Raw genomic sequence first — 25,523 nt, 5'->3', positions numbered from 1 at the left:
AAGTTTTTCGGCGAGAGAATTTAAGTGTAAAGGTCTAAAGCGATTTTGGGGGTAATTTGGGATGCATACAATTTGAAGAGGATGACTAAGGAATTAATGCGACCGGCTAAGATGCGATGTTTTTCGACCAGAGAATTTTAGTGTAAAGGTCCCAAAGCGACAATTTTGGATTCATACAATATGAAGAGGATAACAACGTGGAATTCATGCAGCCGGCTTAGATGCGAAGTTTTCCGGCGGAAGAATTTAAGTGTAAATGTCTGAAGCAACAATTTAGGGGTAATTTCGCATTTAACCATACAATATGAACAATTTTTCAGTGTTGCTTAACCCTTGTCCTGCGGGGCCCATATATATATGGGTTGCACATACAGTACCATCTATATAGTGCCCTGTATATGTGCGATTTGGGGGTGTTTCTCGTGCAACGCATCACACCGCAGCGAAACGCAACGAATGCGGAAGTAACTACGCCGCCACAGGGCCAAAAAAAGTCAAGGGTCTGTGACCTGATTAAGACATGAAATTATTTGAAAATATTGTGTAAAAATTGCCAGCAGGACAAGGGTTAATATGAAATTGAAGTCGCCGGCTACAATAAACGTTAAATGAAAAAAGAGAAATGTGAGTGCAAGTGTGTGCATGTGGAGTGTTGTCTTGTGTTCACAAAGAAACCATACTCACACCTCCCCATCTTCTTTCACGCAGCCCTGCCTACAAAGTCTGGTTCTTCCTCCTCAGCTGCAATCCGGTCTTTGGGTAGACAACTTGAAGACAGAGGGACAAAAGTCACTGTACTGACAACAGGAATTAGCCTTACTAAAGCATGACATTACACGATTATGTATATCACACAACATGCAAGTTTACGATGATCATCATAGTTAAGTTGTAGCTGAATGTTGCATTTAAAGGTCCAACGCACTGCAAAAGGCATCCAGAAAAGTGTGACGTACTGTATTTCAAATGACAAAGTGCAATGTGGGACCAACGAGGTTATACTGGAGACTATAACCTCTTTTGTAGGACTAATTGTTTGAAGATGTGAAAAGGAGTCAAGAAAAGTGTGACATACTGTGTAATTAAAAGCAGTGCAAGCTTTAGTGACTGGACAAGTGGATTATGTATTAGCATGCGTGTGTTGCTGAGCAAATAAACTATACTCATAAGTGAGTCACAACTGTGCCCGCTGTCTTCATTTCCTTCTGCATCTTCAAGTCAACTGGTTTCTCCCAGAACAGACAGCCAACCCTCAGGACACACCTAACAATATGAAAGGATAATAAGTGTGATGGAAAAGCATCATGCAACTCAACTATCCCATTGATTGAATAGATTTGAAGGAGTTATGCGCTACAAAACTGATTTTAAACATGTTACAATGTACTTGTAGCATTTTACATGTCAGAGTTCTTAACATACGAGTACATGTGAGGACAGGAATAAGTCATGCAAGTTGTAAAAGTTGCTTGAATACATGTACAATAATTTAGGTTTTGAAAAGTGTTTAGTAACTGTTACTGGCAACATGTTATCCCACAGTTCGTAATACATCCAAGAGGAAAGAAAAATTCAAGTTTTTAAGTATTGTCTCACCTGCATGGACAGGTACAAACTCCTGATCTGGTCTGGTTTACACAGAAGTCAACCGTCATCACAGGTTTCTCCCAGTCAGGACAGGAACGTCAAGAAACGCATAACTAAGGATGAAAGGATAATTACTGTAGTATGATGCAAAAACATCTTAGATAACGCTGACTAACCATCAAAGATACCGGTAATCATAATGCTTTAATAGATGTAGAAAGTGTTTGGCTATGGAAAGATGTTTTTAAGCACATTACTGGTTTTGTGTTATGCCTCTGGTTTTGTTGTTCCTTTTGAAGGTCATCTTGAACCGCCTTCAACCACAAGCTGAACAAATCCTCGCAGAAGAACAGGCTGGATTTAGGAAGGGAAGGTCTTGTGCAGAGCAAATCTTCAACCTACGCATGATCTGTGAGAAGTACTGGGAACTGGGAAGATCAGTGTACCATACATTTGTACACTACAAAAAATGCTTTGATAGGATATGGCAAGATGGACTGTGGGCAGTAATGCGTCGCTTCAACATCAGCCGGGGAATCATCAACTCAATCGAAGCATTATACAAGGGGTCACAAAGCACAGTGATGACAGGTGACGAGTTCAGCGAGTGTTTCCCTACCTCAGTTGGAGTCCGTCAGGGCTGTCTCTTGTCACCAACACTTTGTAACATCTTCTTGGAGAACATCATGAGAGAGGCTCTGTCACCTCTGGAGTCACCGGTTAAGCTTGCAGGGCGAATCATAAACCACCTTCAGTTTGCCGATGACGTGGATTTGCTTGACGGCTCAAAACAAGACCAACAAGCCCACTTCAGCAGCCTGGACTCTACCAGTAGGAGATACGGCAGGGAAGTCAGTCTCGAGAAGACCAAGTGCTTAGTGACTGGCCCTCCAGACACTGTACAGGTGACAGTGAGAGGCACTGACCTTGAACAAGTCAACGAATTCAGCTACCTAGGTTCCCTACAGACAGCGGACTGCAGCTCTAGCAGAGAGGTCAAGATTAGGATTGCCAAGTCTACCTCAGTATTGGGAAAACTCAAGCACATCTGGGCTAGCAGTAACATTTCAACAAAAAACAAAATCTATCTCCTACGTTCTCTAGTGTTGTCAATATTCCTGTATGGGGCGGAGGCTTGGACGTTAAACGCAGAAATCACGAAACGAATTAATGCCTTCGAGATGAACTGCTACCGGAGACTACTTCAGATCCACTGGTCTACACACACTACAAATGAAGAAGTTAAGCAGCGAGTCAAGTCACTGGCAGGCCCTCTCCCCAGTTTCCTGTCACTGGTAAAGAAGAGGAAGCTGCAATGGTTTGGACATGCAACCAGAGCGAAGGGCACCTTAGCTCACACTACACTGCAAGGGAAGGCAGAGGGTGGACGACTGAGGGGGCGCCCTCGAAGGACCTGGACTAGTGACCTTAAGGAATGGACAGGACGTCCCCTGAGTCACCTGACAAGTCTGGCTGAGAACCGCCCTGGGTGGATAACTCTTGTGGACAGTTTAGTTGCCCCGACGGCAGGACAGACTGCTATGGGACCGGTGAGGTGAGGTGAGGTTATGCCTCAGGGTTTGTAACAAATCAGAAAAAGGTTTTAAGTTGTGAAGTGTTGTTTCACCTGTACAAACTCTTCACTGTGTCTTCAAGTCAACAGGTTTGCCAAGACATCATTTGGTCTGGTGTGGACAGAAGTTGGCCATCATCACATGTTTCTCCCACTCAGGACAGGGACGTCATCAGGACGGGAACATCAGGACACACCTAAATGATATGATGAATAATTAGTGTGATGCTCCCCCCCAAAATTCCAGGCAACATTGAGTGACCATAAAAGATAAAATACATGAAATCCTTCAATCATACAACCCCTTTGCTTAGATATGTTCATATAGAAAAATAAAGTTGTAAAGCATTGTCTCACCTGTATACAATCTCTTCACTTTGGTCTGTCTTTAACTTTAAGTCAGCTGGTTGGCTGAGGCCTGGTTTGGACAGGAACATCAGGACTGCTGACCCTAATTATACCTGTATAAAAGAACAATTGATGCCAGGTATGAATGGGCAACTAGCTACTAGGTAAAGATGCACTCTTGTGACCTTGTACTTTGCGTCTTCCTAGAAATGTCCTTATCATCTTGCTCTTGTGTCTCAAAATCACCCGATCTGGTCCAATCTTCTCTTGTCAGGTTCAGGCAGTAGTCTTCACGACTGCATCAGTCAGCAGCCACCTAACTACAGACATTAGAAATTACACACTTGTCTCAAATAACAAAGTAAATAGTAGGTTGAATGCAGAATTCAGATTTTTCTCACCTGAGAGTCATTGTCGGTCTTCAAATCACCTGGTCTGGCCCAATATTCTCTTGTCAGGTTTATGAACAATTCACCACTACTGAATCAGTCAGCAGCCACCTAACTATACAGACAGTAGAAGTTACACACTTGTCTCAAATAAGACCAAAAGTTGTAGGTAAAATGCAGAATTGGGATTTTTCTCACCTGATATTCCTCTTCGATACCGGTCTTCAAAACTTCTGGTCCAATCTGTCTTGTCAGGTTCAGACAGTAGTCTTCACTCCTGTATAATTTGGCAGCCACCTAACTATACAGACATTAAAATTTACACACTTGTCTCAAATAAGACCAAATAGTTGTAGGTTAAATACAGAATTGGGATTTTTCTCACCTGATATTCCTCTTGAATCTTCAAATCATCTGAACTGTCTTGCCAGGTTCAAACAGAAGTCTTCAATACTGCATCAGTCAGCAGCCACCTAACTATGCAGACATTAGAAGTTACACACTGTCTCAAACAACATGAAGTAAATAATAGGTTAAATGCAGAATTCAGATTTTTCTCACCTGATATTTCTCTTGGGTCTTCAAATCATCTGGTCTGGTCCAGTCTGTCTTCTCAGGTTCAGAATCAGACAGTAGTCCTCACTACTGCATCAGTCAGCAGCTACCTGACTATACAGACATTAAAAGTGACACACTTGTCTCAAATAAGACCAAATAATTGTAGGTAAAATGCCATATTGGGATTTTTCTCACCTGATATTCCTCTTCGGTCTTCAAATCATCTGGTCCAATCTGTCTTGTCAGGTTCAGTCAGCAGTCTTCAGTACTGCATCAGTCAGCAACTTAAAAGTTACACACTTGTCTCAAATAATACCAAGTACATTTGTAAATGGTAGGTAAAATGCATAAGTGGGATTTTTCTCACCCGATATTCCTCTTTGGTCTTCAGATCATCTGGTCTGGTCCACTCTGTCGTGTCAGGTTCAGAGACAATAGTCTTTACTACTGCATCAGCCTTCATCTAACCAATATACATAGTATTACATACATGCATACATTATAGAAAATAAGTTGGATGCTTGTCTCAACTTAAAAACTAGCAATGCACACACACACACCTTAAATATCTTTACTTTAAAACACATACCTGGACGAAAACTCTACATAATGACCATAAAAACGGGGATAGAAACAATAAAATAAATCAACCCCCTTCAACTGAAACTTTATGTGGAATACGAAAAACTCGGCGCAAAATATTTTGAAAACAGGAATTGCTACATTCAAGCATAGTCATCTGTAGTGTTTGCGCCAGAAACACTTGGGCTTGGTCATTACTATTTACTGAATTACTCTATTAAAAGCAAACGAACAAGCTTTCAAATTATAAATGATGATACATTGCAAATGATAATGAAGAACGAATTTCAAAGTATGGTCAACTAGACTTAACTAGTTTTCAACCGTTTTGTATCGCATTCATTTCGGCGCCCTGAAGCTTTGAGGCGCCCCATCCTGTTACGCAAATTTTTGGCGGGAAAAATAACTAATTATGTACACAGCCACATTCCAACAGGTGTTTTAAACCACGTGGAGATAAAAGAGAGAAAATGGTTTGGTCAATGCAGAATGTCTTTCGACAAATATAACCTCAAAACGCTGAACAACTGACTAAAACGTCATGCACATATATTTAACACTCTACAAGTGCACCGCACATTGCAAATGTTGTTGAAAACGCGGCAACTTGATGGACTTTTCTATGCCTATGTAAAATTAGGAAGGTCGCTACCTAATACAAAAATAGTTCATTTCTTACGGAATATGTTGACATGTTCGTACTAGTTGCTAAGGAATAATGTCAGCCAAACAATGTGCTGGTTTACCTGATACAATGAGCGAAGTCGTCTCCATTCGTCCATACCACTCTACTCTTCCCAACTGTTTCGCCATTTTTGTCTTCTCCAAAATTCGCCAGGTCAGGAAATCCGCATTTTCTCCTCAAAACATCACCAGAACGGCACAAATCCACAGCGAAAACTTCCAAACATTCTGCTGCACACTTACTAAGACATTCTACCGACGAAAACGTCTAAAAGTACCCTGAAAGTTGTGAAAAATCAGCCCAGAGTATTCCCGTCGTACGAAAGCGCCATTTCGAACCAAAGTTGTTTTTACACAGGTGTGCAGAACGGCCGTGCATAATTAATGTGAAGTTGATAATCTAATTATGACGACCAATGACGGCCCGTTTCGGTACCAGGCACTTATATGTGTGTCGAAGAAGGACGATAAGATTATCTAATTACGAAGGTTACTAACGTTGATGTCAATCTCGGTAAAAATGGATGAACGTTGTTGACAACTTAGGCGTACTACAAGAGAAAAGCTTTGTTGTACAACGTGAACTGTAAACATTGAGTTGTAAACTGTGGGTTCAGCCGATACAGAGTGGGGTAAAAATGGCCACTAAGCTTTGCTTCGGGGAGAGAGCAAAACCAACAAGCGTGCCGGCATGCCACAAGTGGTTTTATATCATGTTTGCAGATCTCAACATGTTTCAAGATATATGTTCCATGTTTGCACATACCGTCACGATACCCACGTAGTGCACGGAGACCGAGCGTATGATCCACAATGTCGCTGATATCAACATACATATATCTCAAGCCCAGTGTTGGGAAAATCGCAACGCCGAAATGTTGTATATCCCCAGTGCACGTGCCATTTAAAAACATTACATTAGGTCCGCGTAAGGATGGCAACCTTATAAGGTAGTAACGGTACTGAAATCTACGTCAAAACGACATGTTTTACATGGCTAGCTCCAAACAACTTAAAAGTTGTTTGGAGCTAGCCATGTAAAGTCCATTAACATTGCATGATTGTCAGTGTTACACATATAGGGAAAAACTATGAAAGGAACAACTAATAAAGGCAGAAGATGACATCAAGTTGATACTATGATAAAGGACAAGATTGACAAACTTTCAGAATCGACATGTTCTTGTGGAAAAAATAGAATTATTTTTTTTATTCAAGAGAATAACAGCCAGTGGGCTAGCTATCTGATTTCCTAATCTATTGTTTGTTGTCGCTTATCTGTGGGTGGCGTTTTGGCCCCTCTCTGACCAATTTGCCACCATATATAGGATCTACTTGGAGATTAGGTTGTCGCTGCCGAGTTACGTTGTTGTCCCCACACGGTGTTCCCGACAAGTGGTTCTGATTATCGTCTGACCTCAAGGACGTAATAAATCACCTATTCAACGTTTAACAACCAGACTGTGCAGGTTAACCAGGTTAAAACACTGAATAATTGGCTCAGGTGTCTCGCGGCAAATTTGCTATGTTCGCGCGGCAACAAAAGATGTTGAGATACTCTACCCGAATAAATTTGTCATGCGCAGATCGCTGAGCAAAGGTTCCGTGTGTAGGGGCCAAAGACTGTTCCGTCGAGCCTGTGTCAACATTTCCGTGTGCTCGCGAGCGAGGAGGCACACTCGAAAACACCATGGAGTGGACTGTGACTGTCTGCGCCTTCGTCCTAATTGTGCAACATTTACAATCAGGTACGTCTTAGCGTTATGAATCTAGACGTTCAAATGGTTGAAAGCTTAAGATTTGTCACAGTTTTCGGCGCTGTGGTCTTTAGTAATAGGCAAAACTGCCGTGTAGTTTGAAGCATTGTTTGCCGCATACCGCTTGCACTGTGAGTGTCGGAAAGGTCGCGACATATTTCCGCGTGCCTCTTTTTGGCTGTCACTAACATATGGATTTCTCATTGAAACAGAATGCATTTGTTATGCATACGTAATCTGTCATATTTTCATGATTTTACCATGATACAATAATCCATATTCTGAGCTGTTAGTGTGTAAGCCATTTGTTTGTATTGACACAAGGATACAGCATTTCTGTATTCTGCATGTAATACTTCTCTGCAACAGTCGGACAGTGTGCAGCTTTATAATACAATTTATATAGACTTCGAGATTTGATAATGTATTGTGTACTGTAACAGTTAAATATACTTAAATGTCTCGAATTCGCATAGAGTGTATTCCGAAATGGTCCACTGGTGAACTCATTTCACTCCTAATATGCTCTACCATCTAGGCCAATGTACAACATGGTCGTGCGACTTTGAGACCAGTGACCTATGCGGGTACACCCAGGACACCGCAAATGGCCAGGACTGGATCCGTCATTCCGGACCGACACCAACCACTAACACTGGGCCGTCAGTTGATCATACGCTGGGCACTGGTAAGAACGCATTTGTTTGTCCACGATTAGTTCTAAAGAATGATTTTGTTATAGCTTTTATATAATTGTCATGACAGATGCAACATGCAACAGCAATGTAGACACAGGAATTACTATTTTGTCCTTCATTTGATATGCTTAATGCGCATTTTGTTGAATTTGAGTTCGGGCAGAGAAACATTTAACTACACCTATATACATATATCAGAACCATGGTTGCATTCCCCCTGACACAATTGCAAGTTAAGGTTGTGTTGTATTTCCTGTTAGCATTAGGTTATTACATGTACCTGGAGACATCAGTACCTGGCAATCAAGGTGACGCTGCCCGCCTTGTCTCCTCGCCCTTCCCCGCCAACAGTGCTCCCTACTGCCTGAGGTTCTACTACCACATGTTCGGGGACAGTACGGGGACTCTCAACGTGTACATCAGGAAGCAAGGCATCCTGGGAACCCCGGTTTGGACGGTTAGCGGTAACCAGGGTAACGCCTGGCAGTTCGGACATGCGCAGATGGACGGAAGCAGCAGTTTCAACGTCGTCTTTGAGGCCGTTCGCGGAAACGGCTTCAGAGGAGACATCGCTATCGATGACGTCACTGTCAGTGATGAATGTGTTCCAATTCCAACAACAGGTAAACATTTACCTGAACAGATATATGTACTACTGTGATGTTTCATCAATCTTAAATGATGGTGATTCTGAGGAATAGTATTAACTACTGAATGACATCATTATTACAACCACATTATACATAGTGTCTATAATGAGTAATGTTGCAGCAATGTTTAATCTGGGAGTTACTGGTTATCACTAAAGCCAATGTCATTGTATCATTTTCTAGTTCTGCCTACAACAACACCATTTCCGGACTCCTCTGCATTCTGTACATTTGAACTGTCGTCCATATGTGGGTACCGACAGGACATCCACGACTCGGCTGAGTGGACATGGCACCAAGGACATACGAGTACTGGCGACACAGGGCCAGGTGTGGACCATACCTTGGGCACAGTACAAGGTAAAATCTCTTCCTACATACGAAAACGTAAATGTACTTATGCTGTCACATTTTCTCACTGCAATATTCCGTTGTATTCCTGTGTTCAACGACTGAAGTTCAATCCATGTCTAGGTCTCGCACGATGATGCACATTGCATGAATGTAACTGTTTATCCTTACAGGGCACTACATGTACTTCGAGGCATCCAACATCGACCCCGGAGTGACGGCACGCCTGTTGTCTCCTACCCTTCCCGTTATCCCCTCGTCTTCAAGCCATACCAGCTACTGCCTGACGTTCTGGTACCACATGTACGGCCTCCATATCGGCACTTTAAACGTCAACCAAAAAGAGAGAGGAGGCTCCGAAGCCCCCATATGGAGTCTCTCAGACGAACAAGGCAACGCCTGGCAACAAGGACAGGTGGGTTATGAAATTATTGCTAGGTCAGCACAAAGACTTTGATTTTCGTGATGATACTAGTATTCACTTCTTTGACATGAAGATGCAAGATTTACCCCCCCCCCCTCCCCTCCTCTGTAACTCCAGCTTCCTCTAGGTGGTACCACGGAGTCTACGGTAGTGTTTGAGGCAGTCCGCGGCAGCAGCTACAAGGGAGACATCGCAATAGATGATGTCGAAGTAATTCAATACAGAGGACAATGCGGTAAGGGATACCATAAATTACTGCACTATTGGTTTTGGTGTTGTCAATTGCTTGAAATTGTGGTACATGTATATTCACAACATCAAATCTATATATGGCAAACGGTAAAGTTGTTCTTAACGGAAAATAGTTTGGCATTGCAAATGTAGCTTATGGTACTGTTACTTTTTTTCAGAATTGATCCCTGCTTCTGCCATGGTTCCTTTACCCTCAACACCCACCATCACCACTCAATCATCCAGTACAAGTGCTTACCTATCAACGTCAGGGTCATTGTCCGCAGCAACAACAGCAGAGCAGCCGTCTACAGCAATGTCGACAGAAGTATCGTCGGCAAGCGTCACAATCGCAACTGGGACATCATTGACAACCGACCGTACCCCTCCAGCTACAACTGCAAGTGTACCTACCACACCCACCATTACTGCCCAATCATCATTCACAACCGACCGTATCCCCTCAGCTACCACTGACGGTGTACCTCACACACCCACCATTACTAGCACACGTGCCGATCTAACAACGTCAGGAACACTGCCAATAGAAACGTTAACAACAGAAGGGCAGACTACGGAAATGTGGACTACGGAGACATCATCAACAGCCTCCAACATTGTGACAGAGCCATCTACGACACCCGATAGACCGACCACCTTGCAGACTGGACCCACATTTGACGTCGAAACAACAGCAGCGCTAACGTCTACAGCAGTGTCAACAGAACCGCCATCTACCGTCAGCACCACCTCGGCAGGGCAAACTACAACTACCACCGATTCACTGCCGCTCACAGATAGAACAACTCCAGTGTCTGTAGGGCCAATGGGAACAAGTTCCACGCAGTCATCTCGCACCACTCGATTCGGTGAGCAAAATCAAATCAGCATATTTCCGTTAATGTCCATTGATATGGCGTAAAACACGCATGTGTGCTGATTGCTACCACATTTTGATGTTTCTTATGGTCATCAGAAGATTGTATAAACTTTTGATATGTAAGTGGAAGGAGTTGATACGTGTAATATTCTAATAGGTAATGTTTATACAAATTTCCTTTTTTGCTCCACACTTAAGCCATTTTGGTTTACTTCAGGAACCACGATGGGAGGCAATCTTTCAAGTGGACAAACTGGCAACAACACTGCCACGACTATCATCATAGCAGTTGCAGTGGTACTGAGTCTGGTCTTCGGAGTTGTGGTAGGAGTTGTCGCTACTGTATCCTACAAAAAGAAGTAAGAAACGTTTCCGTTGTTTTCTCCTAATTATGATTCATTTTCATTCGTGACGATTGGACCTTAGTCTCTTGAGTTGTCATCGTTTCAATGATTTTCCTCGACCCTCAACCTCCGTACATTATTGTTTGCTGCCATGTGCAACTTGGACATTCTACTAACCGACCTTGCCAATTCATTCACACAGGAAAAGGACTCGGTCGGGACACGCAAAAGTCAAGTACGTTGCTGACGAAAACAAGCCGGCTTCTGCAGATGACTCCTTCCCAGGTGTCGTCGACGGAAGGGTGGAATTTGAGAACCCCACGTTCGAACACATCTACGAGGAGTTACCAAACGTGGTGGCAAATCACACAGCGTCGCGGCAAGAACAAAGACCGCTGTCGGCTATCTCGTCTGTACAAAACGAAGTCTACATGGAGATAAACGACCACGAAGTTTGCGGCGCAAAAGCTTCATCACAGCAGCCCGTGCCAGTTAGTAAAGGCGACGGTCACATTTCTTCACCGGTTAATGCGCTGTTTCCATCTCCACGTCAAGATCACCAAGGGGTCAGACACCATGGTGGCCACCGCAAGAGAAACGCCGAGGACGGATATAACAGGCAAGGGTACCGAAGAGATCACTGGGGGACAGAGAACGACTACCTTCCGCCGGTGAATGATCCAAACGTGCAGCACCTGAACCACTCGCGGAGCAACGATGAAGACTATGAACGCATACGTACTGACCCCTACCAGAACTTAAACCCACGTCATCCTGCACATTACGAAGGCCTTCGACCGGATCACTATCAGAGACTGAATGCTCCTGGGCGTGCGCCAAATCCGGACGGGTATCAGAGTCTTCGTCAAAATCAGTACCAACATTTGAATGCTCCTGAGCGCGCGCAGAATCCGGACGGGTATCAGAGTCTTCGCTGAACGGCCAACCGCGTTCACAAGACGACCGTCATCCTTAATACATGCAAAGCTAGACCTGAGACAAAACTAGTCTGATATCATGTGAAGTTGACTAGGGAAGACTGTGAGTGGGGGGTTCACGGCTTCTTGGACGCGATGGAAGGATACACAGTGGTCTTTGGATAACCACTTGGTTATGTCGTGTAATATAATAGTTTGATGCTGTAAATAGCTTCAACTGATCGATCGCCGAGTCGATAAGCAAACAATCCTATGTTGATATGTCACCAAGTTAACGTTTTCTCTTAGTTTCTTATAGGGGTAATTTGCAATTTCACCTTAGCCACACATGCCTTATGTACGAATACATTTTGAAATAACTGTTTTATCGTTTGATTTTCTAATGTCAAAAGTTAGGTTTCAAAGTCGTCAGCAAATACTAACAGAGCAAAGTCGCATGATTGTACTTTTGTTTGATCATGTTACCAGCATATATGACCACTAACACTGTTGCCATGATACTACGTGACCATTTTTGCCATATCTGCCATTTCAGCTTTGTTTCATGATTACATGTTGGATTTGCATTGTTTATTTGTGTCGCGTGTCCTTTTTCCTCATCCTTTGCCTAAATACTGTCAGTATATGACGTCGAACGCCAACTTTCCTCAGTCACTCGAACCACAGTTGTTGCCCAGAAACTTCTGTCATGCCTGACCTGAAAACGTCATCCACAACACTGAAATGGTACTAAAATACGACAGTGTTGCCGACTGCTATGTATTGTGGTAAATATCAGATCGTACACGTATGCAGACAGTCGACAAGTAGTAACTATGTAAACGAATGCTGGTTGTTAGGGTTGGTGATAAGCTACCGGTCGTGTTTTCAACTTACCTGACAAGTACTTACATACATCTTACCTGCCAACCCGGACACCAATCACGTGTACGTATTCAGGTGAGCCAAGATATACAGCCTTTTATCAACTAGAGATATGCTGAGAGAGTATTTGTGCCTCCTGAAAGCGCCAAATATTGACTTGGTTCTTACAGGTGGTAAAAGCTGAAAGTGCCAAATATTGACTTGGTTCTTACAGGTGGTAAAAGCTGACAATAAAGCACCAAGTGTCAACATGAATAACCATGGATAGTTTACCACACACTGTAGCTTTTAGAATACTTAGACTAAAGATTTTAAGCTTATAGGTCAATGTTTACTTTAGACTAACATGCGTGCATTTACCAAGTTACAGTACTTGCTACTACGCTCAACAGATGTTTGCCTATGCAGAGGCGAGACTTTGCCTTCTCAATTTTATTCCTCATTGGAAGTGTTCCAAAATGAGTCACCAGATTTACTTTACGAATTGCCAAGCTCAACAAATATTGAAAGGCGCAAATAGCCTATCGGTGAAGCTTTTTCTTTGGAATTTTCTTCCTTGTTGGGACCTTGCCAGGTTCCAAGAGGTCCTTTGGGACATTTTAAATGTTTTAAATTTAGAAGTCAGCGATTACACGTGTATTAGCTTTCAAACGATGAAATAGTGTCAACGCTCTAATGTGATATCGATGGCATATCTAAAAGCTCAGGTCACATATTACACTTTAGTGAAATCGAGTGAAGTGTTTAGTTAGTTTGCCCTATTTCTTCATACACTGACTTGAATTCATCATTGTAATATTAATGTCAAGTTTATACATGAATCGTGAAATTTTCTCATTCCCTATATAATTCGTATTCGCATTCGTATTCAGCTACAAATTAAATTTTTTAGCCTCTCCTGATTCTACAGATCGAGTCATGAAGTTGAAAGGCTTATTGTTGTCGCTTGTCGAGATAACCTGCTTTGAACACCATCACTACCGTACCCAACTTTGCCGTCCTGTATCTCAGCTCAGTTGTGCTATGTTGTGCCTAGTAGTAGTTGCCATTAGGGGCTCAAAGTTTGGGATTAGGCGTTGAGCCATGGAACAGGTGAGTGGTCAGGAAGGCACAGCAACCTCACCTGTTTTAATTGTGATATACTGCCCTTTGAACACTCAGCACACATGTGCGATATGTAAACATTAAGGCAGGAGTCTTGCGCAGGTTGGCGAAGTCGGAGTCAGTCGTCACCATGCAGCCTCTGTGGCGGCGCGTTTTTCTGGTTTCTCTGCTGTTACAGAGATTATTGTCCGGTGCAGTTTCCGACGACATCGGTGGGTCATACTACTGGGACCACACCATCAGTCTGTCGGGAAGTCCGTACAACGTTGCCGATGAAATCATCGTCGGTGAGGCGGCGACCCTGACGGTCGAGGCGGGGGTTCGGTTGTTGTTCCCGGAGGGGGTCGGCATGACCGTGCTGGGACGGCTGATAGCTGTGAGTGGTTGTGGCAAAATTCATACTTTTAATATGTAGGAGTTTAAGATCTGGTAAAGAGCGAACGCCTAGCCCAGTCCACAGATCTGCGTTTGTTGGTATTTACACACACGTCTAGTTGATGTTTTTCTCACTTGACACAATCTAATCCAAGTTTGCTCTTTTTTCATATTTGCTTTGATAGCTGGTAACGTCGAATTCTCTGGAGTAATCACAAGCTACTGTTTTTACCTATGTTACATGATCTACTGAGACACGAAAATCTTTCGCTTTGTACTCAGTATTATTGAGTATTCTTGGCTAATCAGTTGTAAAGTAGCGTTACGAAAGATTCTAACTAATCAGAGTTTGTGTGCACCACTGTATACGTACCGTTTCTGTTCAATTCCCGTTCCCTTTGTCTTGTATCATCCTACTAGTTTTATGTAAGTGTGTACCATACAAGTTTCCATCGGTTTTTGATAGGTACAACCAATGCCAATGCTTGGAACTCGTGGCTTCGAGTTGAATCCTTTCCAAATGCGGAGAGCTTCAATGTACCCGTCACAACCTAACTATTTTAGTTGTAAATCATTATTATTAATTGTAAATCGTTCTGAACGATCTTTTCTGACGTTCACACGACCTTACACGGTTCGCAATGACAGCAAGATTGAACCAGTTGAGTCAGCTTATTGATTAATCAAGCATGACAGTGAGAGAGAATCGGTAGAATCTGATCATTAGTATAGCTGTGCATTGCATTGATGTTAAAACGTAAGTTATAATTGCGCTTATTGTACTAGTATATAAATCAATATTGTATATAAATTACTAATTGATATTGGCACTCGTAGTATATTCCTTTGTTGAGGGGGCACACCCCAGTTTATTTGGCGTTTCTATTCGAAGCTGCACACCCTCAAATCTAGCGACCGTCTCTGCCGTGGAATAATTAGGAACCACGGAACTGTATATGGGACGAAAGTATATCTCTTCAGCTACAAGACCAGCTGAGTTTGGTTTCTTCAACCTTTTTAAGTTTGGTAAAATCAACGGAAAAAACACTATTTTCACTCCAAAATTAATGCACAAAATTGCGAATTTCCGCGTAGGATAATCCCATAGAAAAACATTTTTCCGGCAGAAATGATTGATGCTGGCGAGTAAATTATAAAGAAAATTCTAGTACTGAATTTTTTTAAACCGTCCACAGCGCGAGGGGTTGCAAATCCACTCATAGGAAGGCGCGGAGAGAAATCTAGGTCAAACGGGCGGATTACGAGTACACTTGGCGCGCAAGGATACCCGGAAGTAAGGTTCGGAGCCAAAAGAAATTTCACCTTAAAATCACCATTTCTTACACTCTTCAGCCATGTTAATGTTTAATGATATTTCGTGACAGTTTATGAGAAATGTCACCTCAAACTTGGACCCTTTTTTGAACTGGGGTGTGCACCGTTGAGTGTGTTCAGGCCGAATATGTGTAAGTGTAGACGTAAGTTTCGAATTCCATGGTTACGGTTGGTTGGTTGGTTGGTTGGTTGGCTGGTTGGCTGGTTGGCTGGCTGGCTGGCTGGCTGGCTGGCTGGCTGGCTGGCTGGTTGGCTGGCTGGTTGGTTGGTTGGTTGGTTGGTTGGTTGGTTGGTTGGTTGATTGGTTGGTTGGTTGATTGGTTGGCTGTTTGGCCGCATGCCTTTATATGGTTTAGCGCGATAACTAAAAAAGACATGGATGGATTGCCATGAAATTTGGTAGGTGGGTAGTTCTTGTCCTATCAAAGAAATGACTAGATTTTGGACGCCATGGTGGTTTTCTTCGGTACTGCAGCAGAACTTGGAGATGCTTAGCCCAGGATATTTTGTCAAGCAGATAGTTCTTTGCACGCTTTGGTGTAGGTTTGGCCCCTAGCAGTATTTTTTTGGAACTGCAGGGAACAATTTTGGTTGCAACTTTGGAAAATTCTAACTCATGAGGGGGTTCATTTTAGGCTACCTTTACCTTACCGACCATGTCCTAACCATTTCGGAACCATTCCTCGAACCAGTTCCGAATCAGCCCAGAATATGCTTGTCAATCTTGCAGCTGCCCGACCATTTTGATATCCTAAGACTGCCGACTCCGTCCTAACTATGTTTTCCAACTCTGCCCCAAATGAAAATTTGCAGCATCGGGGGTCCACTAGGAACAATCATGCCATGTACTGAAAATTGAACTTCGTGGCGTTCTTGGAATTTGCTTTCTTCTTTGGCATGGTGTCGCCTCTTTTTAACACTTAACCGTACTTTTGGCATGAAATTAATTTTAACAGCCTGAATTTATAGGGCTGGGTAGGAACCTGGTCTTTAATGATGAGGTTTGGGGGCGTTCCGGAGTGAATCGGTGTGGTTAGCCGATGGCCAGTCGGTGTTCGGCTGCCGCTGAACCGTACCCTAATTCGCCGAATGCCAGCCGACCCAACCGAACGCTAGCCGACCATGGTTGGCAGGCATTTGACTAGCGTTCGGGAGGCCAAATTCGTGAATGTGTGACAGGGGCTTTACTGTCCAATATCTTGAAGCTCCCCTATATATGCACATGTACAGGTTGGCACACCTGATGATAGAATCGTATTTGACCGGAAGAGGAATCCTCCCTACGTTCAAGCGAACAACGTGACACGTGACCACGACATCCGGCTGCTGGGCCCGACCGTGTTTGAGGGGCGTGTCCAGGTCAAACTCAACGGGACCTGGGGTTCTCTCTGTCTACAAAATCAATGGTGGAGGAGTTCAGAAGCAACTGTGAGTAGGCTTCAGCGCTATCCTTTCTTGTATTGAGAAATGAATGAATGAATGAATGAATGAATGAATGAATGAATGAATGAATGAATGAATGAATGAAGGAATACAATTACAAGGGGTGTAACTTTACATGTCCATAACACGAGAAATGAAAATCGCGAGTTCCACTGCCATACCGTGGAAAGTCACAGGGGGTTCAAAAACCTAATCATTTCCAGACTTTGGCACAACCTACCAACATACCAAATATCGTTCAGATCCAATCCACGACTTCTCGAGTTATAGTGTTCACACACTGGCACGGGCACACACACACACACACACACACAGGTACGGGCACACACAGGTACCCCCCCCCCAAAAAAATAACCTTATTGGCAAAGGTAAAGTCACAAATTTAATTCATTTAAACCTTTTTAAGGTGGTTTGTCGGCAACTGGGGTTCGCAACAGGGCGAGTGGAGAACAAGTACCAGTTTGGCAAAGGACGCATGGCTGTGAGCAACCTTGAGTGTCTCGGCAATGAGAACAACATTTACGAGTGCAACCACGACAACCTTGATTTGCCACCTCAGTGTAGTGAGTTTTGTTTTGTATTGTATTGTAAATTGAATTTTCATATCATTTTACCATTGAGTCATAAAAACGCATAGTTGTTTTCTAATCTCTCTGATACCACTAGAATAAGACTTTGCGACACACGCTGCGACTACGCGACCCAGCCTTTATGCGCACACAAGCGCCCATCAAAAATTTCCAAGAGTGAACTACATGCTTTCCGCGTGGACGTCGACTCGGGATACTCGGGATAGACAATACTAAGTAACTCCTTTACTATTTTAATGTTTCCAATTAACGAGATTGCCTATCCCAATGTGTCCAACAAGATCCCGACCTGTCATCAGTGTTTAGCTATACATAGATTGGAAACCCGGCCTTCGGCAAGACAGGATTTGTTGAAAGAAAAGCTTATGATAATCCACACATTCAAATACTGTAGTTTAGATCAGTTTCTAATTACTTCCTTTCCTTTGTAAAAAGGCCAAGGTCGAAACCGAAGAGACCTCGGTGTGGTGTGTGAGGGATTGAGTCACAATGGGAACATCTATTGGAAGGGAATAGACGTTCGTGCTACCAATGAAGCTATGAAGTCCACACTACAAAACGTGGATATCTTCTATGCCGGGGGAGCGAACCCAAACGCAGAAAGAGCCGCCATTATCAGCACATCAGTCCCTCCCCTGCTACACAACGTCAATATCAAGTACTCTGGAGATGCAGCTATAAGAGTCAATGACTCAACGTCGTCTTTTCAAATGGAAAATTGTGGCATCTCAGAGAATCACGGAGTCGGACTGATAGTTAAGAATCCTTCAGCAAACGTGACCATTGTCTCCAGTACATTTAGTAAGAATTTCCCAGTCGGGATGCAGGTAACCGGTGGGCACACAGGATCAGACCTCCTTATCACTGACAGCATATTTGAACAGAACAGCGGTGTCGGTCTGATGCTGTCTGAAGTCCCGATGAACGTGGACATACGTCAGTCTAACTTCAGTTCAAACTCCCATTACGGACTCAGTGTGTTCACCACAACCCAAGTCAGCCTTGTGACCGACGGCTGTCACTTCGATCACAACGGTCTGGACGGTTTCCATGCCCGATATCTCGGGGTGTCGGGTGACAGAAGTAACACAGTCTTGCGTAATGGCGTGGTGGAAGGTAATGTTGGAAGCGGATTTGCTCTAGAAATAGAATATCAGGAATATCAGAATATCCCATCGTCACCAATCTTCGACCATGTCATCATAGACCAGTCAGATTTCGCCTCGAACGAGAACGGCTCAGTCAGGGTAACCGTGGACAACTCTTACGAAGATCGTTTTCCGGTCGTCGAAGTCACAGGCGGAGCCTACCAAGACAACATGGCGACGGTTATCGAGGTTGGTGGGACTCAAGCTGAGGTTAGAATCCAGGACAGTGAGTTTGACTCAAGTCAGTGCGGCAGTAAGCCGGTCATTCATGTACATGGGTACGACAAGACTGTGAATATAACAGGGAACAGGTTTGTTCGTAATGCCTGCCGACGTGTGGTGCTATTCAACACGACCGATGTGTCTGCTGACTTCCATCCTCTTCATGTAGAAGAGAACATTTTTGAACACAACGAGTATGAACCACAATCTCTGGCACACATCTCTGACCCTCTGAATGAGTACTGTACCATCGAGATAGTAGGGTCGGGAGAAGAGCACACCGTCACTCAAAACTCGTTCCTCAATAGTCCAACTGGTTTAGAACTTTGCAGCAGTGACGGCTCTCATCCCCTGGCTATAACTCAGATCAAAGCAGAAAACAATTGGTGGGGAACTGCAGATATTGATTCAATAAAAGAGAAGATATTTGACAACAATGATTGGTACAGTGGAGGCCTGGTCAGGTTTTCCCCGTACCTAAGCTCTCCCTCAGGCAGTCCTACAAGCACTGTGGGCACAGAAACCATGACAGCCTCGTCGTTAGGCGGTCGTCTGAATGGAACATTGCGGCTAACCACCCCCGATAGCCCCGTCACCCTGACACGAGACCTCATCATCTTACCGGACTCTGTTCTCAGTGTTGAGGCAGGAGTTGAGTTCCGTGTTCAGGAACGTGTTGGCATCCTCAATCTGGGGAAACTGCAGTTAGACGGACTGCCATCAAGTCCTATAACCTTCAACGTCACTCGTAAAACCGTGCCGAACCGAGCAATTCCAGTTCGGTTAACGGGAGGCTCAGGGCCCGGGGAGGGGCGACTAGAAGTGCAGTACTCCGGGCAATGGATTCCTGTGTGCTATGATCGGTACAGCGAGTCCGCCACTATCGCCTGCCGGCAGTTGGGGCTCGGGTCGTACAAGTCTGCAACGCATAGCTACGATTCCTCCAACCGAAATTGGCTCACTGTCCGATGTGATGGATCCGAAGACAACATTGGGGAGTGCAGCTTATATCATACAAGTAGATGCGGAAGTAACATTTACGTGTACTATTACCTGAAGTTAACTTGCGATTCCACTCCCGGCTGGGGAGGCATCGTCTCGATCTCGAGCCAAACTTTTGAACCACATAATGTAAATCTTTTCCATGTGGGACATGTACATCTACACAAGGCTCCTGGTCTTTCCATACAAGGATCTCAATCATCAAACTCAATAAACAACGTCTTGATCGATCACTTAGTAGGGGGCCGAACTGGGATAGAGTACTTAGATTTGCAACCTTCCCAACCTACCACTTTACATGGAGTTACACTGGTCAATTCTGGTACCAGGGAGGGTGTTGGAATCGATGTTAAAGGGCTCGACTCTCTATCGTGGTGGGAACTCGAAGCAAATGCTGGCAGCCGACTTGTTCCTATGCTAAAAATGTGCTCATCACCGAGAGATCTTCTCCTTTTGGAAGGACAGTCAAGGTGGATCGTAAACAGCATCAAGAAAAACACCAGGCTTCAATGTCATAAAACTGTGAGGGTCCCAGACGGGCATACCATTCGTCTTACGGTAACAAAGAGTAGCTTTAGCAACCCGTCATCAAGGAATAGCCTGACTATTTACGATTCTCACCAACAAGATGAAACTTTCAAAGTAGGGTCACTGGATGTCCACAACCAAGTCAGCTCTTCTGGATCTGCACTAGTATTCACATCAACTAACTCCGTCATGACGTTATCTTTAAAGGCTTCTTCCTCACAGAATGCGTTTTTTGCGGGAAGGTTGGATGTAATGGGACCAGGCAATAACGGCAACGACCTAGGCAATATGACGGCAATCCGTATATCAGACTGCAGTGCAAGGAACTTTGACTATGGTATTCAGATAAAACAGACTGAGGCAAACATCAAAATGTTCAACATATCTGTTGCCGATAACAATCGTGGGATAAGAGCTTCCAGCATAGATGGTACCATAAGCATGAGCAATTCACTAATCCACTCCAACAGCTATTATGGCATGCTTTTGGAAAACATTCAGGGGACAGCTTCACTGGCAGACGTAACTGTGACAGAAAATGGAAGGTCTAGTTACAGCAGTATCATCAATGCCTTTGGAGTAAAAATACAACATACAATCTCACAACTCGGTTCATACTACCTTTCAAATATAACTTGTAGAGACAATACATGGTATGGCATAGATCTGGATCTGTCCTATGACACAGAGATGCGAATTTACGACAGTCATATTGAAGAAAATGGAAGAGGAGGGATACGAGTTAACTCAAGAGAGACCCAGTCAGATCAACATCCCATTGTTGGTATATACAACACCAATATCACGGGAAATGAACGGTATGCACTGCAGGTGACAGGCAAGCTGAGGGCACTTGATTTTGTAGGCAATACAATGTCTGCAAACAGATGCCCGTATCAACCAGCCATGAAAGTGGAGGGTCAAGCACAAAATCTCAGTTTTACGTCTAATACCGTAATCAACAATAATGCTAGGGAAATTCTGTCGGTTGCTATGACCAGTTTGCTCCATTCCTTATCCCCTTCTGAAATTCGAATTGACAGCAACATATTTGAGGGGAATTTTTTTGATCCATCAATGAGTGACGAAAATCAATATGAGCAACATCCTGACAACACGTCCTGTACCGTTGAGATTGGAGGATATAAACAAAGCATCAAAATACACAGCAACGTTTTGGACAATCCTGACATGGACTATACCATTTGCAGCAGGGTTCGTGCGGACACTCCTGATTGGACTATCGGGGCAAGTCACAACTGGTGGGGAACAGCTGTTGAAACTGAGATTCGGGACAAGATTCATGACTTTGACGATTGGAACGACCGAGCACCTGTAGATTACTTCCCGTACCTGACAGGACCGGACTTATCCTCTCCACCTGCTGACCCCTCCAGCCGAGATGTTACCATGGCAAATGACAACATCGGAGGCAGGCTGTATCACTCACTGCATCTTCAAAAGGATGGAGGTCCTTACTTCATCAAATCAGATTTAACTGTGTTGATAAACGTGTCGCTTACCATAGACCCAGGTTCTACTATTCAGGTGCACCCATGTGTTGGTCTGTTGAACCTGGGTTCTCTTCTTGCACGTGGAACAAGTGCAGAGCCAATCCACTTCGACCTTGCGGACGTCCTCGTTCACCAACCCCAGGTCCGGCTGGTGGGAGGGCGGTTCCCTTGGGAAGGTCGCGTGGAGGTGTTCTATAATGGAGAATGGGGGACTGTATGTGGGAACGGCTACTGGAGCACACGAGAGGCAAACGTTGTTTGTCGTGAGCTTGGATACGGTCCTTATACAATATATCACACGTACTCTTTTGGACAAGGATCAGGACCTATATGGATTGGTCGTTATAGCAGTAGGCCAGACTGTACTGGGAATGAGATGAGTATATTCAACTGTCTTCGGAGCACACCTGGTAATGTGGACTCCTCCTTCTGCACGCATGCTCATGATGTTGGGATAAGATGCAACATGAACACCCCGGTGTCGCCTCGTCCAAGGTGCATAATGGCAAAATGGGGAGGGATTACATCCAAATCTGCAACAACAGCGGTCCTTACAAACTTGAAGTTCAGCAACACGGGCACTCTGCACAGGCGTTCACACGCAGCCATATCCAACCAAGAAGCGCAGGGAACTACAGACATTTCTAACATTGAGATATCTGAGTGTACGGGAACTGGAATACAGCTACTAGGAGGCAAACTCGCACAAAGTGTTGATAGTGTAAACATTTCTGGTTGTGACGGACATGCTGGTGTTACTCTCGCAGGCAGAACGTCTAGTGTTACGACATCAACAGATGTACGTATCACTGACAGTATCTTTACAGCAGGGTCATTTGAACTCACACCACACAGTATTTTAGGCTGTTTGGATAATCCTGGTTTGTTTATGAGCCTATGTGCCGAGGAGTCCGATCTCCATCTTAAGAATGACATGTGTTTTATGGAGACAGGAAGAACGAGCTCAACATGCTATAGACACCTGTACGCAGATGAGGGTGTTACGATTGAACTCACTGTCTCATTCGTTAACTTTCTATCTTCCTCATCGAGATTACGGATCTTTGCCGACAGAAGCCAAACTCAACAAATTGGACAGGTTACTCGATCGGACAACGGCAAAACGTATATCCGGTTTGTCTCACAAACAATGATGAGTCTGCAGTACGCACGGTCCTACTGGGATGACCAACAGATCTTTGGAGAGGTTATGGTTTATAACGAGACAGATCGGACTAAGTACATCATTGAGAACAACATGGTGTATAATACCACTGGGACAGTCATCAATGTGACCGCAGCAAATGGCGCAATCTACGATATCCAACGTAACACGTTTCTGCGAAATCAACCCAATACTGATGACGACCAACAAGCTGTGATCAGTAGTGTTCTAATTGACTCCTATATCAATGTCAGAAACAACTACATGGCAAACAACATGATGAAATGCTTGTCTATTGATCTGACAAACCAGCAAGCTGGAAACATAACGGTTCTGGACAACCATTTCTTCAGGAACACCGCGAAGTCTACAATAATGGTGACGGGAAACAGCCACAGTGCGACACAGCAACCCATATTGATAGACAGCAACGTCTTCTCAAGCAATGACGTCGGTGTCACAGAGAGTATTATAATGTTTGAAAACGTCGATGGGCAGCTGAACAACAACGTTTTCTTTAACAACTCGGGACATCACGTTGTAACGTGGGAAGGGCGAAGCAGAGCGAATAGCCTGCAGAGTTGTGAGAACAATCTGTTCTACGACAACATCGGACTGACTCCGGGGGAGAAGTACACCGTAGTTGTCTCGGGCCGAGATGTTCAACTGCACGGGAACGTCCTCACCAACCCCGCGAACGACGCTGAGCTGGCAACGTCGAACAGAACCGGGTATTACCCCGTAAATGCTACCCACAACTGGTGGGGATTCAACTCTACGTCTGACATATCCTCAAGAATCAGAGACAAACACGATCACGAGGACAGGCCAGAGGTGCACTTCCAACCATGGATACAGGTGGAACTAACTAATGGTAAGCTAATTTTTTATCTTTCTTTTATCTTGTATCTTAGTCTTATCTTAGGAAACCGTTCGGTGACGTCGTGACGTTCATTTACCATATTAATCAACGGTTGTACATCCATTTTCAATTTCAGCAGCACAGCCATTTTGCTGATTAAGAAGCTATTGATATAGAATAAAAACGTGCTCAAGTTTCTGCGTTGATGACATTTGACTCACTGTTACTAGAAAATGCAGTGTGATAACAGTGTGGATACTAATAAACTCTCAACATTTTAGTCTTAACGTTAAGGTATGGATAACGTACTACCTAATGTTCTGTTGTTGTTGATGTTATGTTGCGTGTTATAGGTCCATGTGGCTTGGGATGGACCTACAGCAAGACCTTCAGCGCCTGTTACAGATACATGGGCGGAGCACAGTCTTGGGACGGCGCTGTACAATCCTGTCAGGTGTGTGACGTATCGCAACCTTAAAATGGTTATTTGGTTGTAGCCGTTGCATTCAGTATATCACGACTATTTACTGAGTATAGTAGCGCTGTTGTAGAAATTTTATGGCAGTTTGTGCTGTACAATATTTCAGCACGTTGTGGTGATAACTCCGTTATACCACATGTAACCTTGAAAATAAAATGACGTTGACAGGAAAATTCGTCACTCTCTCCCTTAGGCCCAGTATTCTGTACTGTCCAAGAGGTTCGCTGGTTTAGAGAGAGAATTTATTGACAGCTTGCTGATCGCACGAAATGTAGACTTTGCACCGGATATGCCTGTCTGGATGGACAAACAAATACAGGTACTAGGTAACGTGCTGAAGTTGCTGGTATTTCTTGATGATTCTAACATACATTCGCCTGCCTCAAACATTTCTAACTACGCAAACCACAAAGTAATGTCCACTTGCTTCAATCATTCTACGTACATTTTACACAAACATTCTGTACGTAGGGGGATATGTGGCTTCCAGTATAACTTTGTCTTTTCCCCCCTACCTTTTGTCAACAGGGGCTGGAAAATGCAACAACGAACTGTAAATCTTATCTTCGAGACTCCCAAGAGGCTGTCCAGGATGTATCGTGCAACTCTTTTTTCCCCTACATCTGCAAGAAACCTATTGGTAAGATCACAATTGTCTGCTTTGTTTTTTAGTTGATAATTATGATACAATTCTGTTAGAACATTCTATGGTGTGGTGATATAGATCTTGCATTGTCTTGTCCATTTGCTGTATCTCATTAACGTATCAATATGTACGTGAATTGATTTACCCGAAAAAAGTTATGAAAATGGATGGATGTGGGTAGCCTATTCAAGTCTTTGGCCGATTCTGTACTCAGAGATCTGATTGTATCTTATATATATATATATATATA

General features: G+C 43.8%; 2 protein-coding genes across 2 annotated transcripts in view; both read left to right on the top strand.

Moving 5' to 3' along the window:
* Positions 1-7,384: 7,384 nt before the first annotated feature.
* Positions 7,385-12,000, top strand: LOC109464041 (MAM and LDL-receptor class A domain-containing protein 1-like). The gene is made up of 9 exons (XM_019760966.1): positions 7,385-7,469; positions 8,017-8,166; positions 8,437-8,799; positions 9,010-9,186; positions 9,351-9,592; positions 9,719-9,836; positions 10,012-10,701; positions 10,930-11,071; positions 11,259-12,000. Exons 1-9 carry the CDS (start codon positions 7,412-7,414, stop codon positions 11,992-11,994), a joined length of 2,676 nt encoding a protein of 891 aa, XP_019616525.1. The 5' UTR covers positions 7,385-7,411; the 3' UTR covers positions 11,995-12,000.
* Positions 12,001-20,250: 8,250 nt separating this feature from the next.
* LOC109466754 overlaps positions 20,251-25,523 on the top strand; it is a 17,921-nt gene continuing 12,648 nt past the window's right edge. Inside the window, exons 1-4 of the mRNA XM_019764580.1 lie at positions 20,251-24,158; positions 24,500-24,600; positions 24,821-24,946; positions 25,156-25,267. Of these exons, the coding sequence (XP_019620139.1) occupies positions 20,492-24,158; positions 24,500-24,600; positions 24,821-24,946; positions 25,156-25,267 (4,006 nt within the window). The 5' untranslated portion in view covers positions 20,251-20,491. The remainder of the gene's footprint in view (positions 24,159-24,499; positions 24,601-24,820; positions 24,947-25,155; positions 25,268-25,523) is intronic.

This window comes from Branchiostoma belcheri, unplaced genomic scaffold (genome assembly GCF_001625305.1).
Source record: "Branchiostoma belcheri isolate BF01 breed outbred unplaced genomic scaffold, Haploidv18h27 scaffold1, whole genome shotgun sequence".
Classification (NCBI taxonomy): Eukaryota; Metazoa; Chordata; class Leptocardii; order Amphioxiformes; family Branchiostomatidae; genus Branchiostoma; species Branchiostoma belcheri.
Note: the sequence above shows the minus strand (reverse complement) of the source record. Positions and strands in the feature narration are given on the sequence as shown.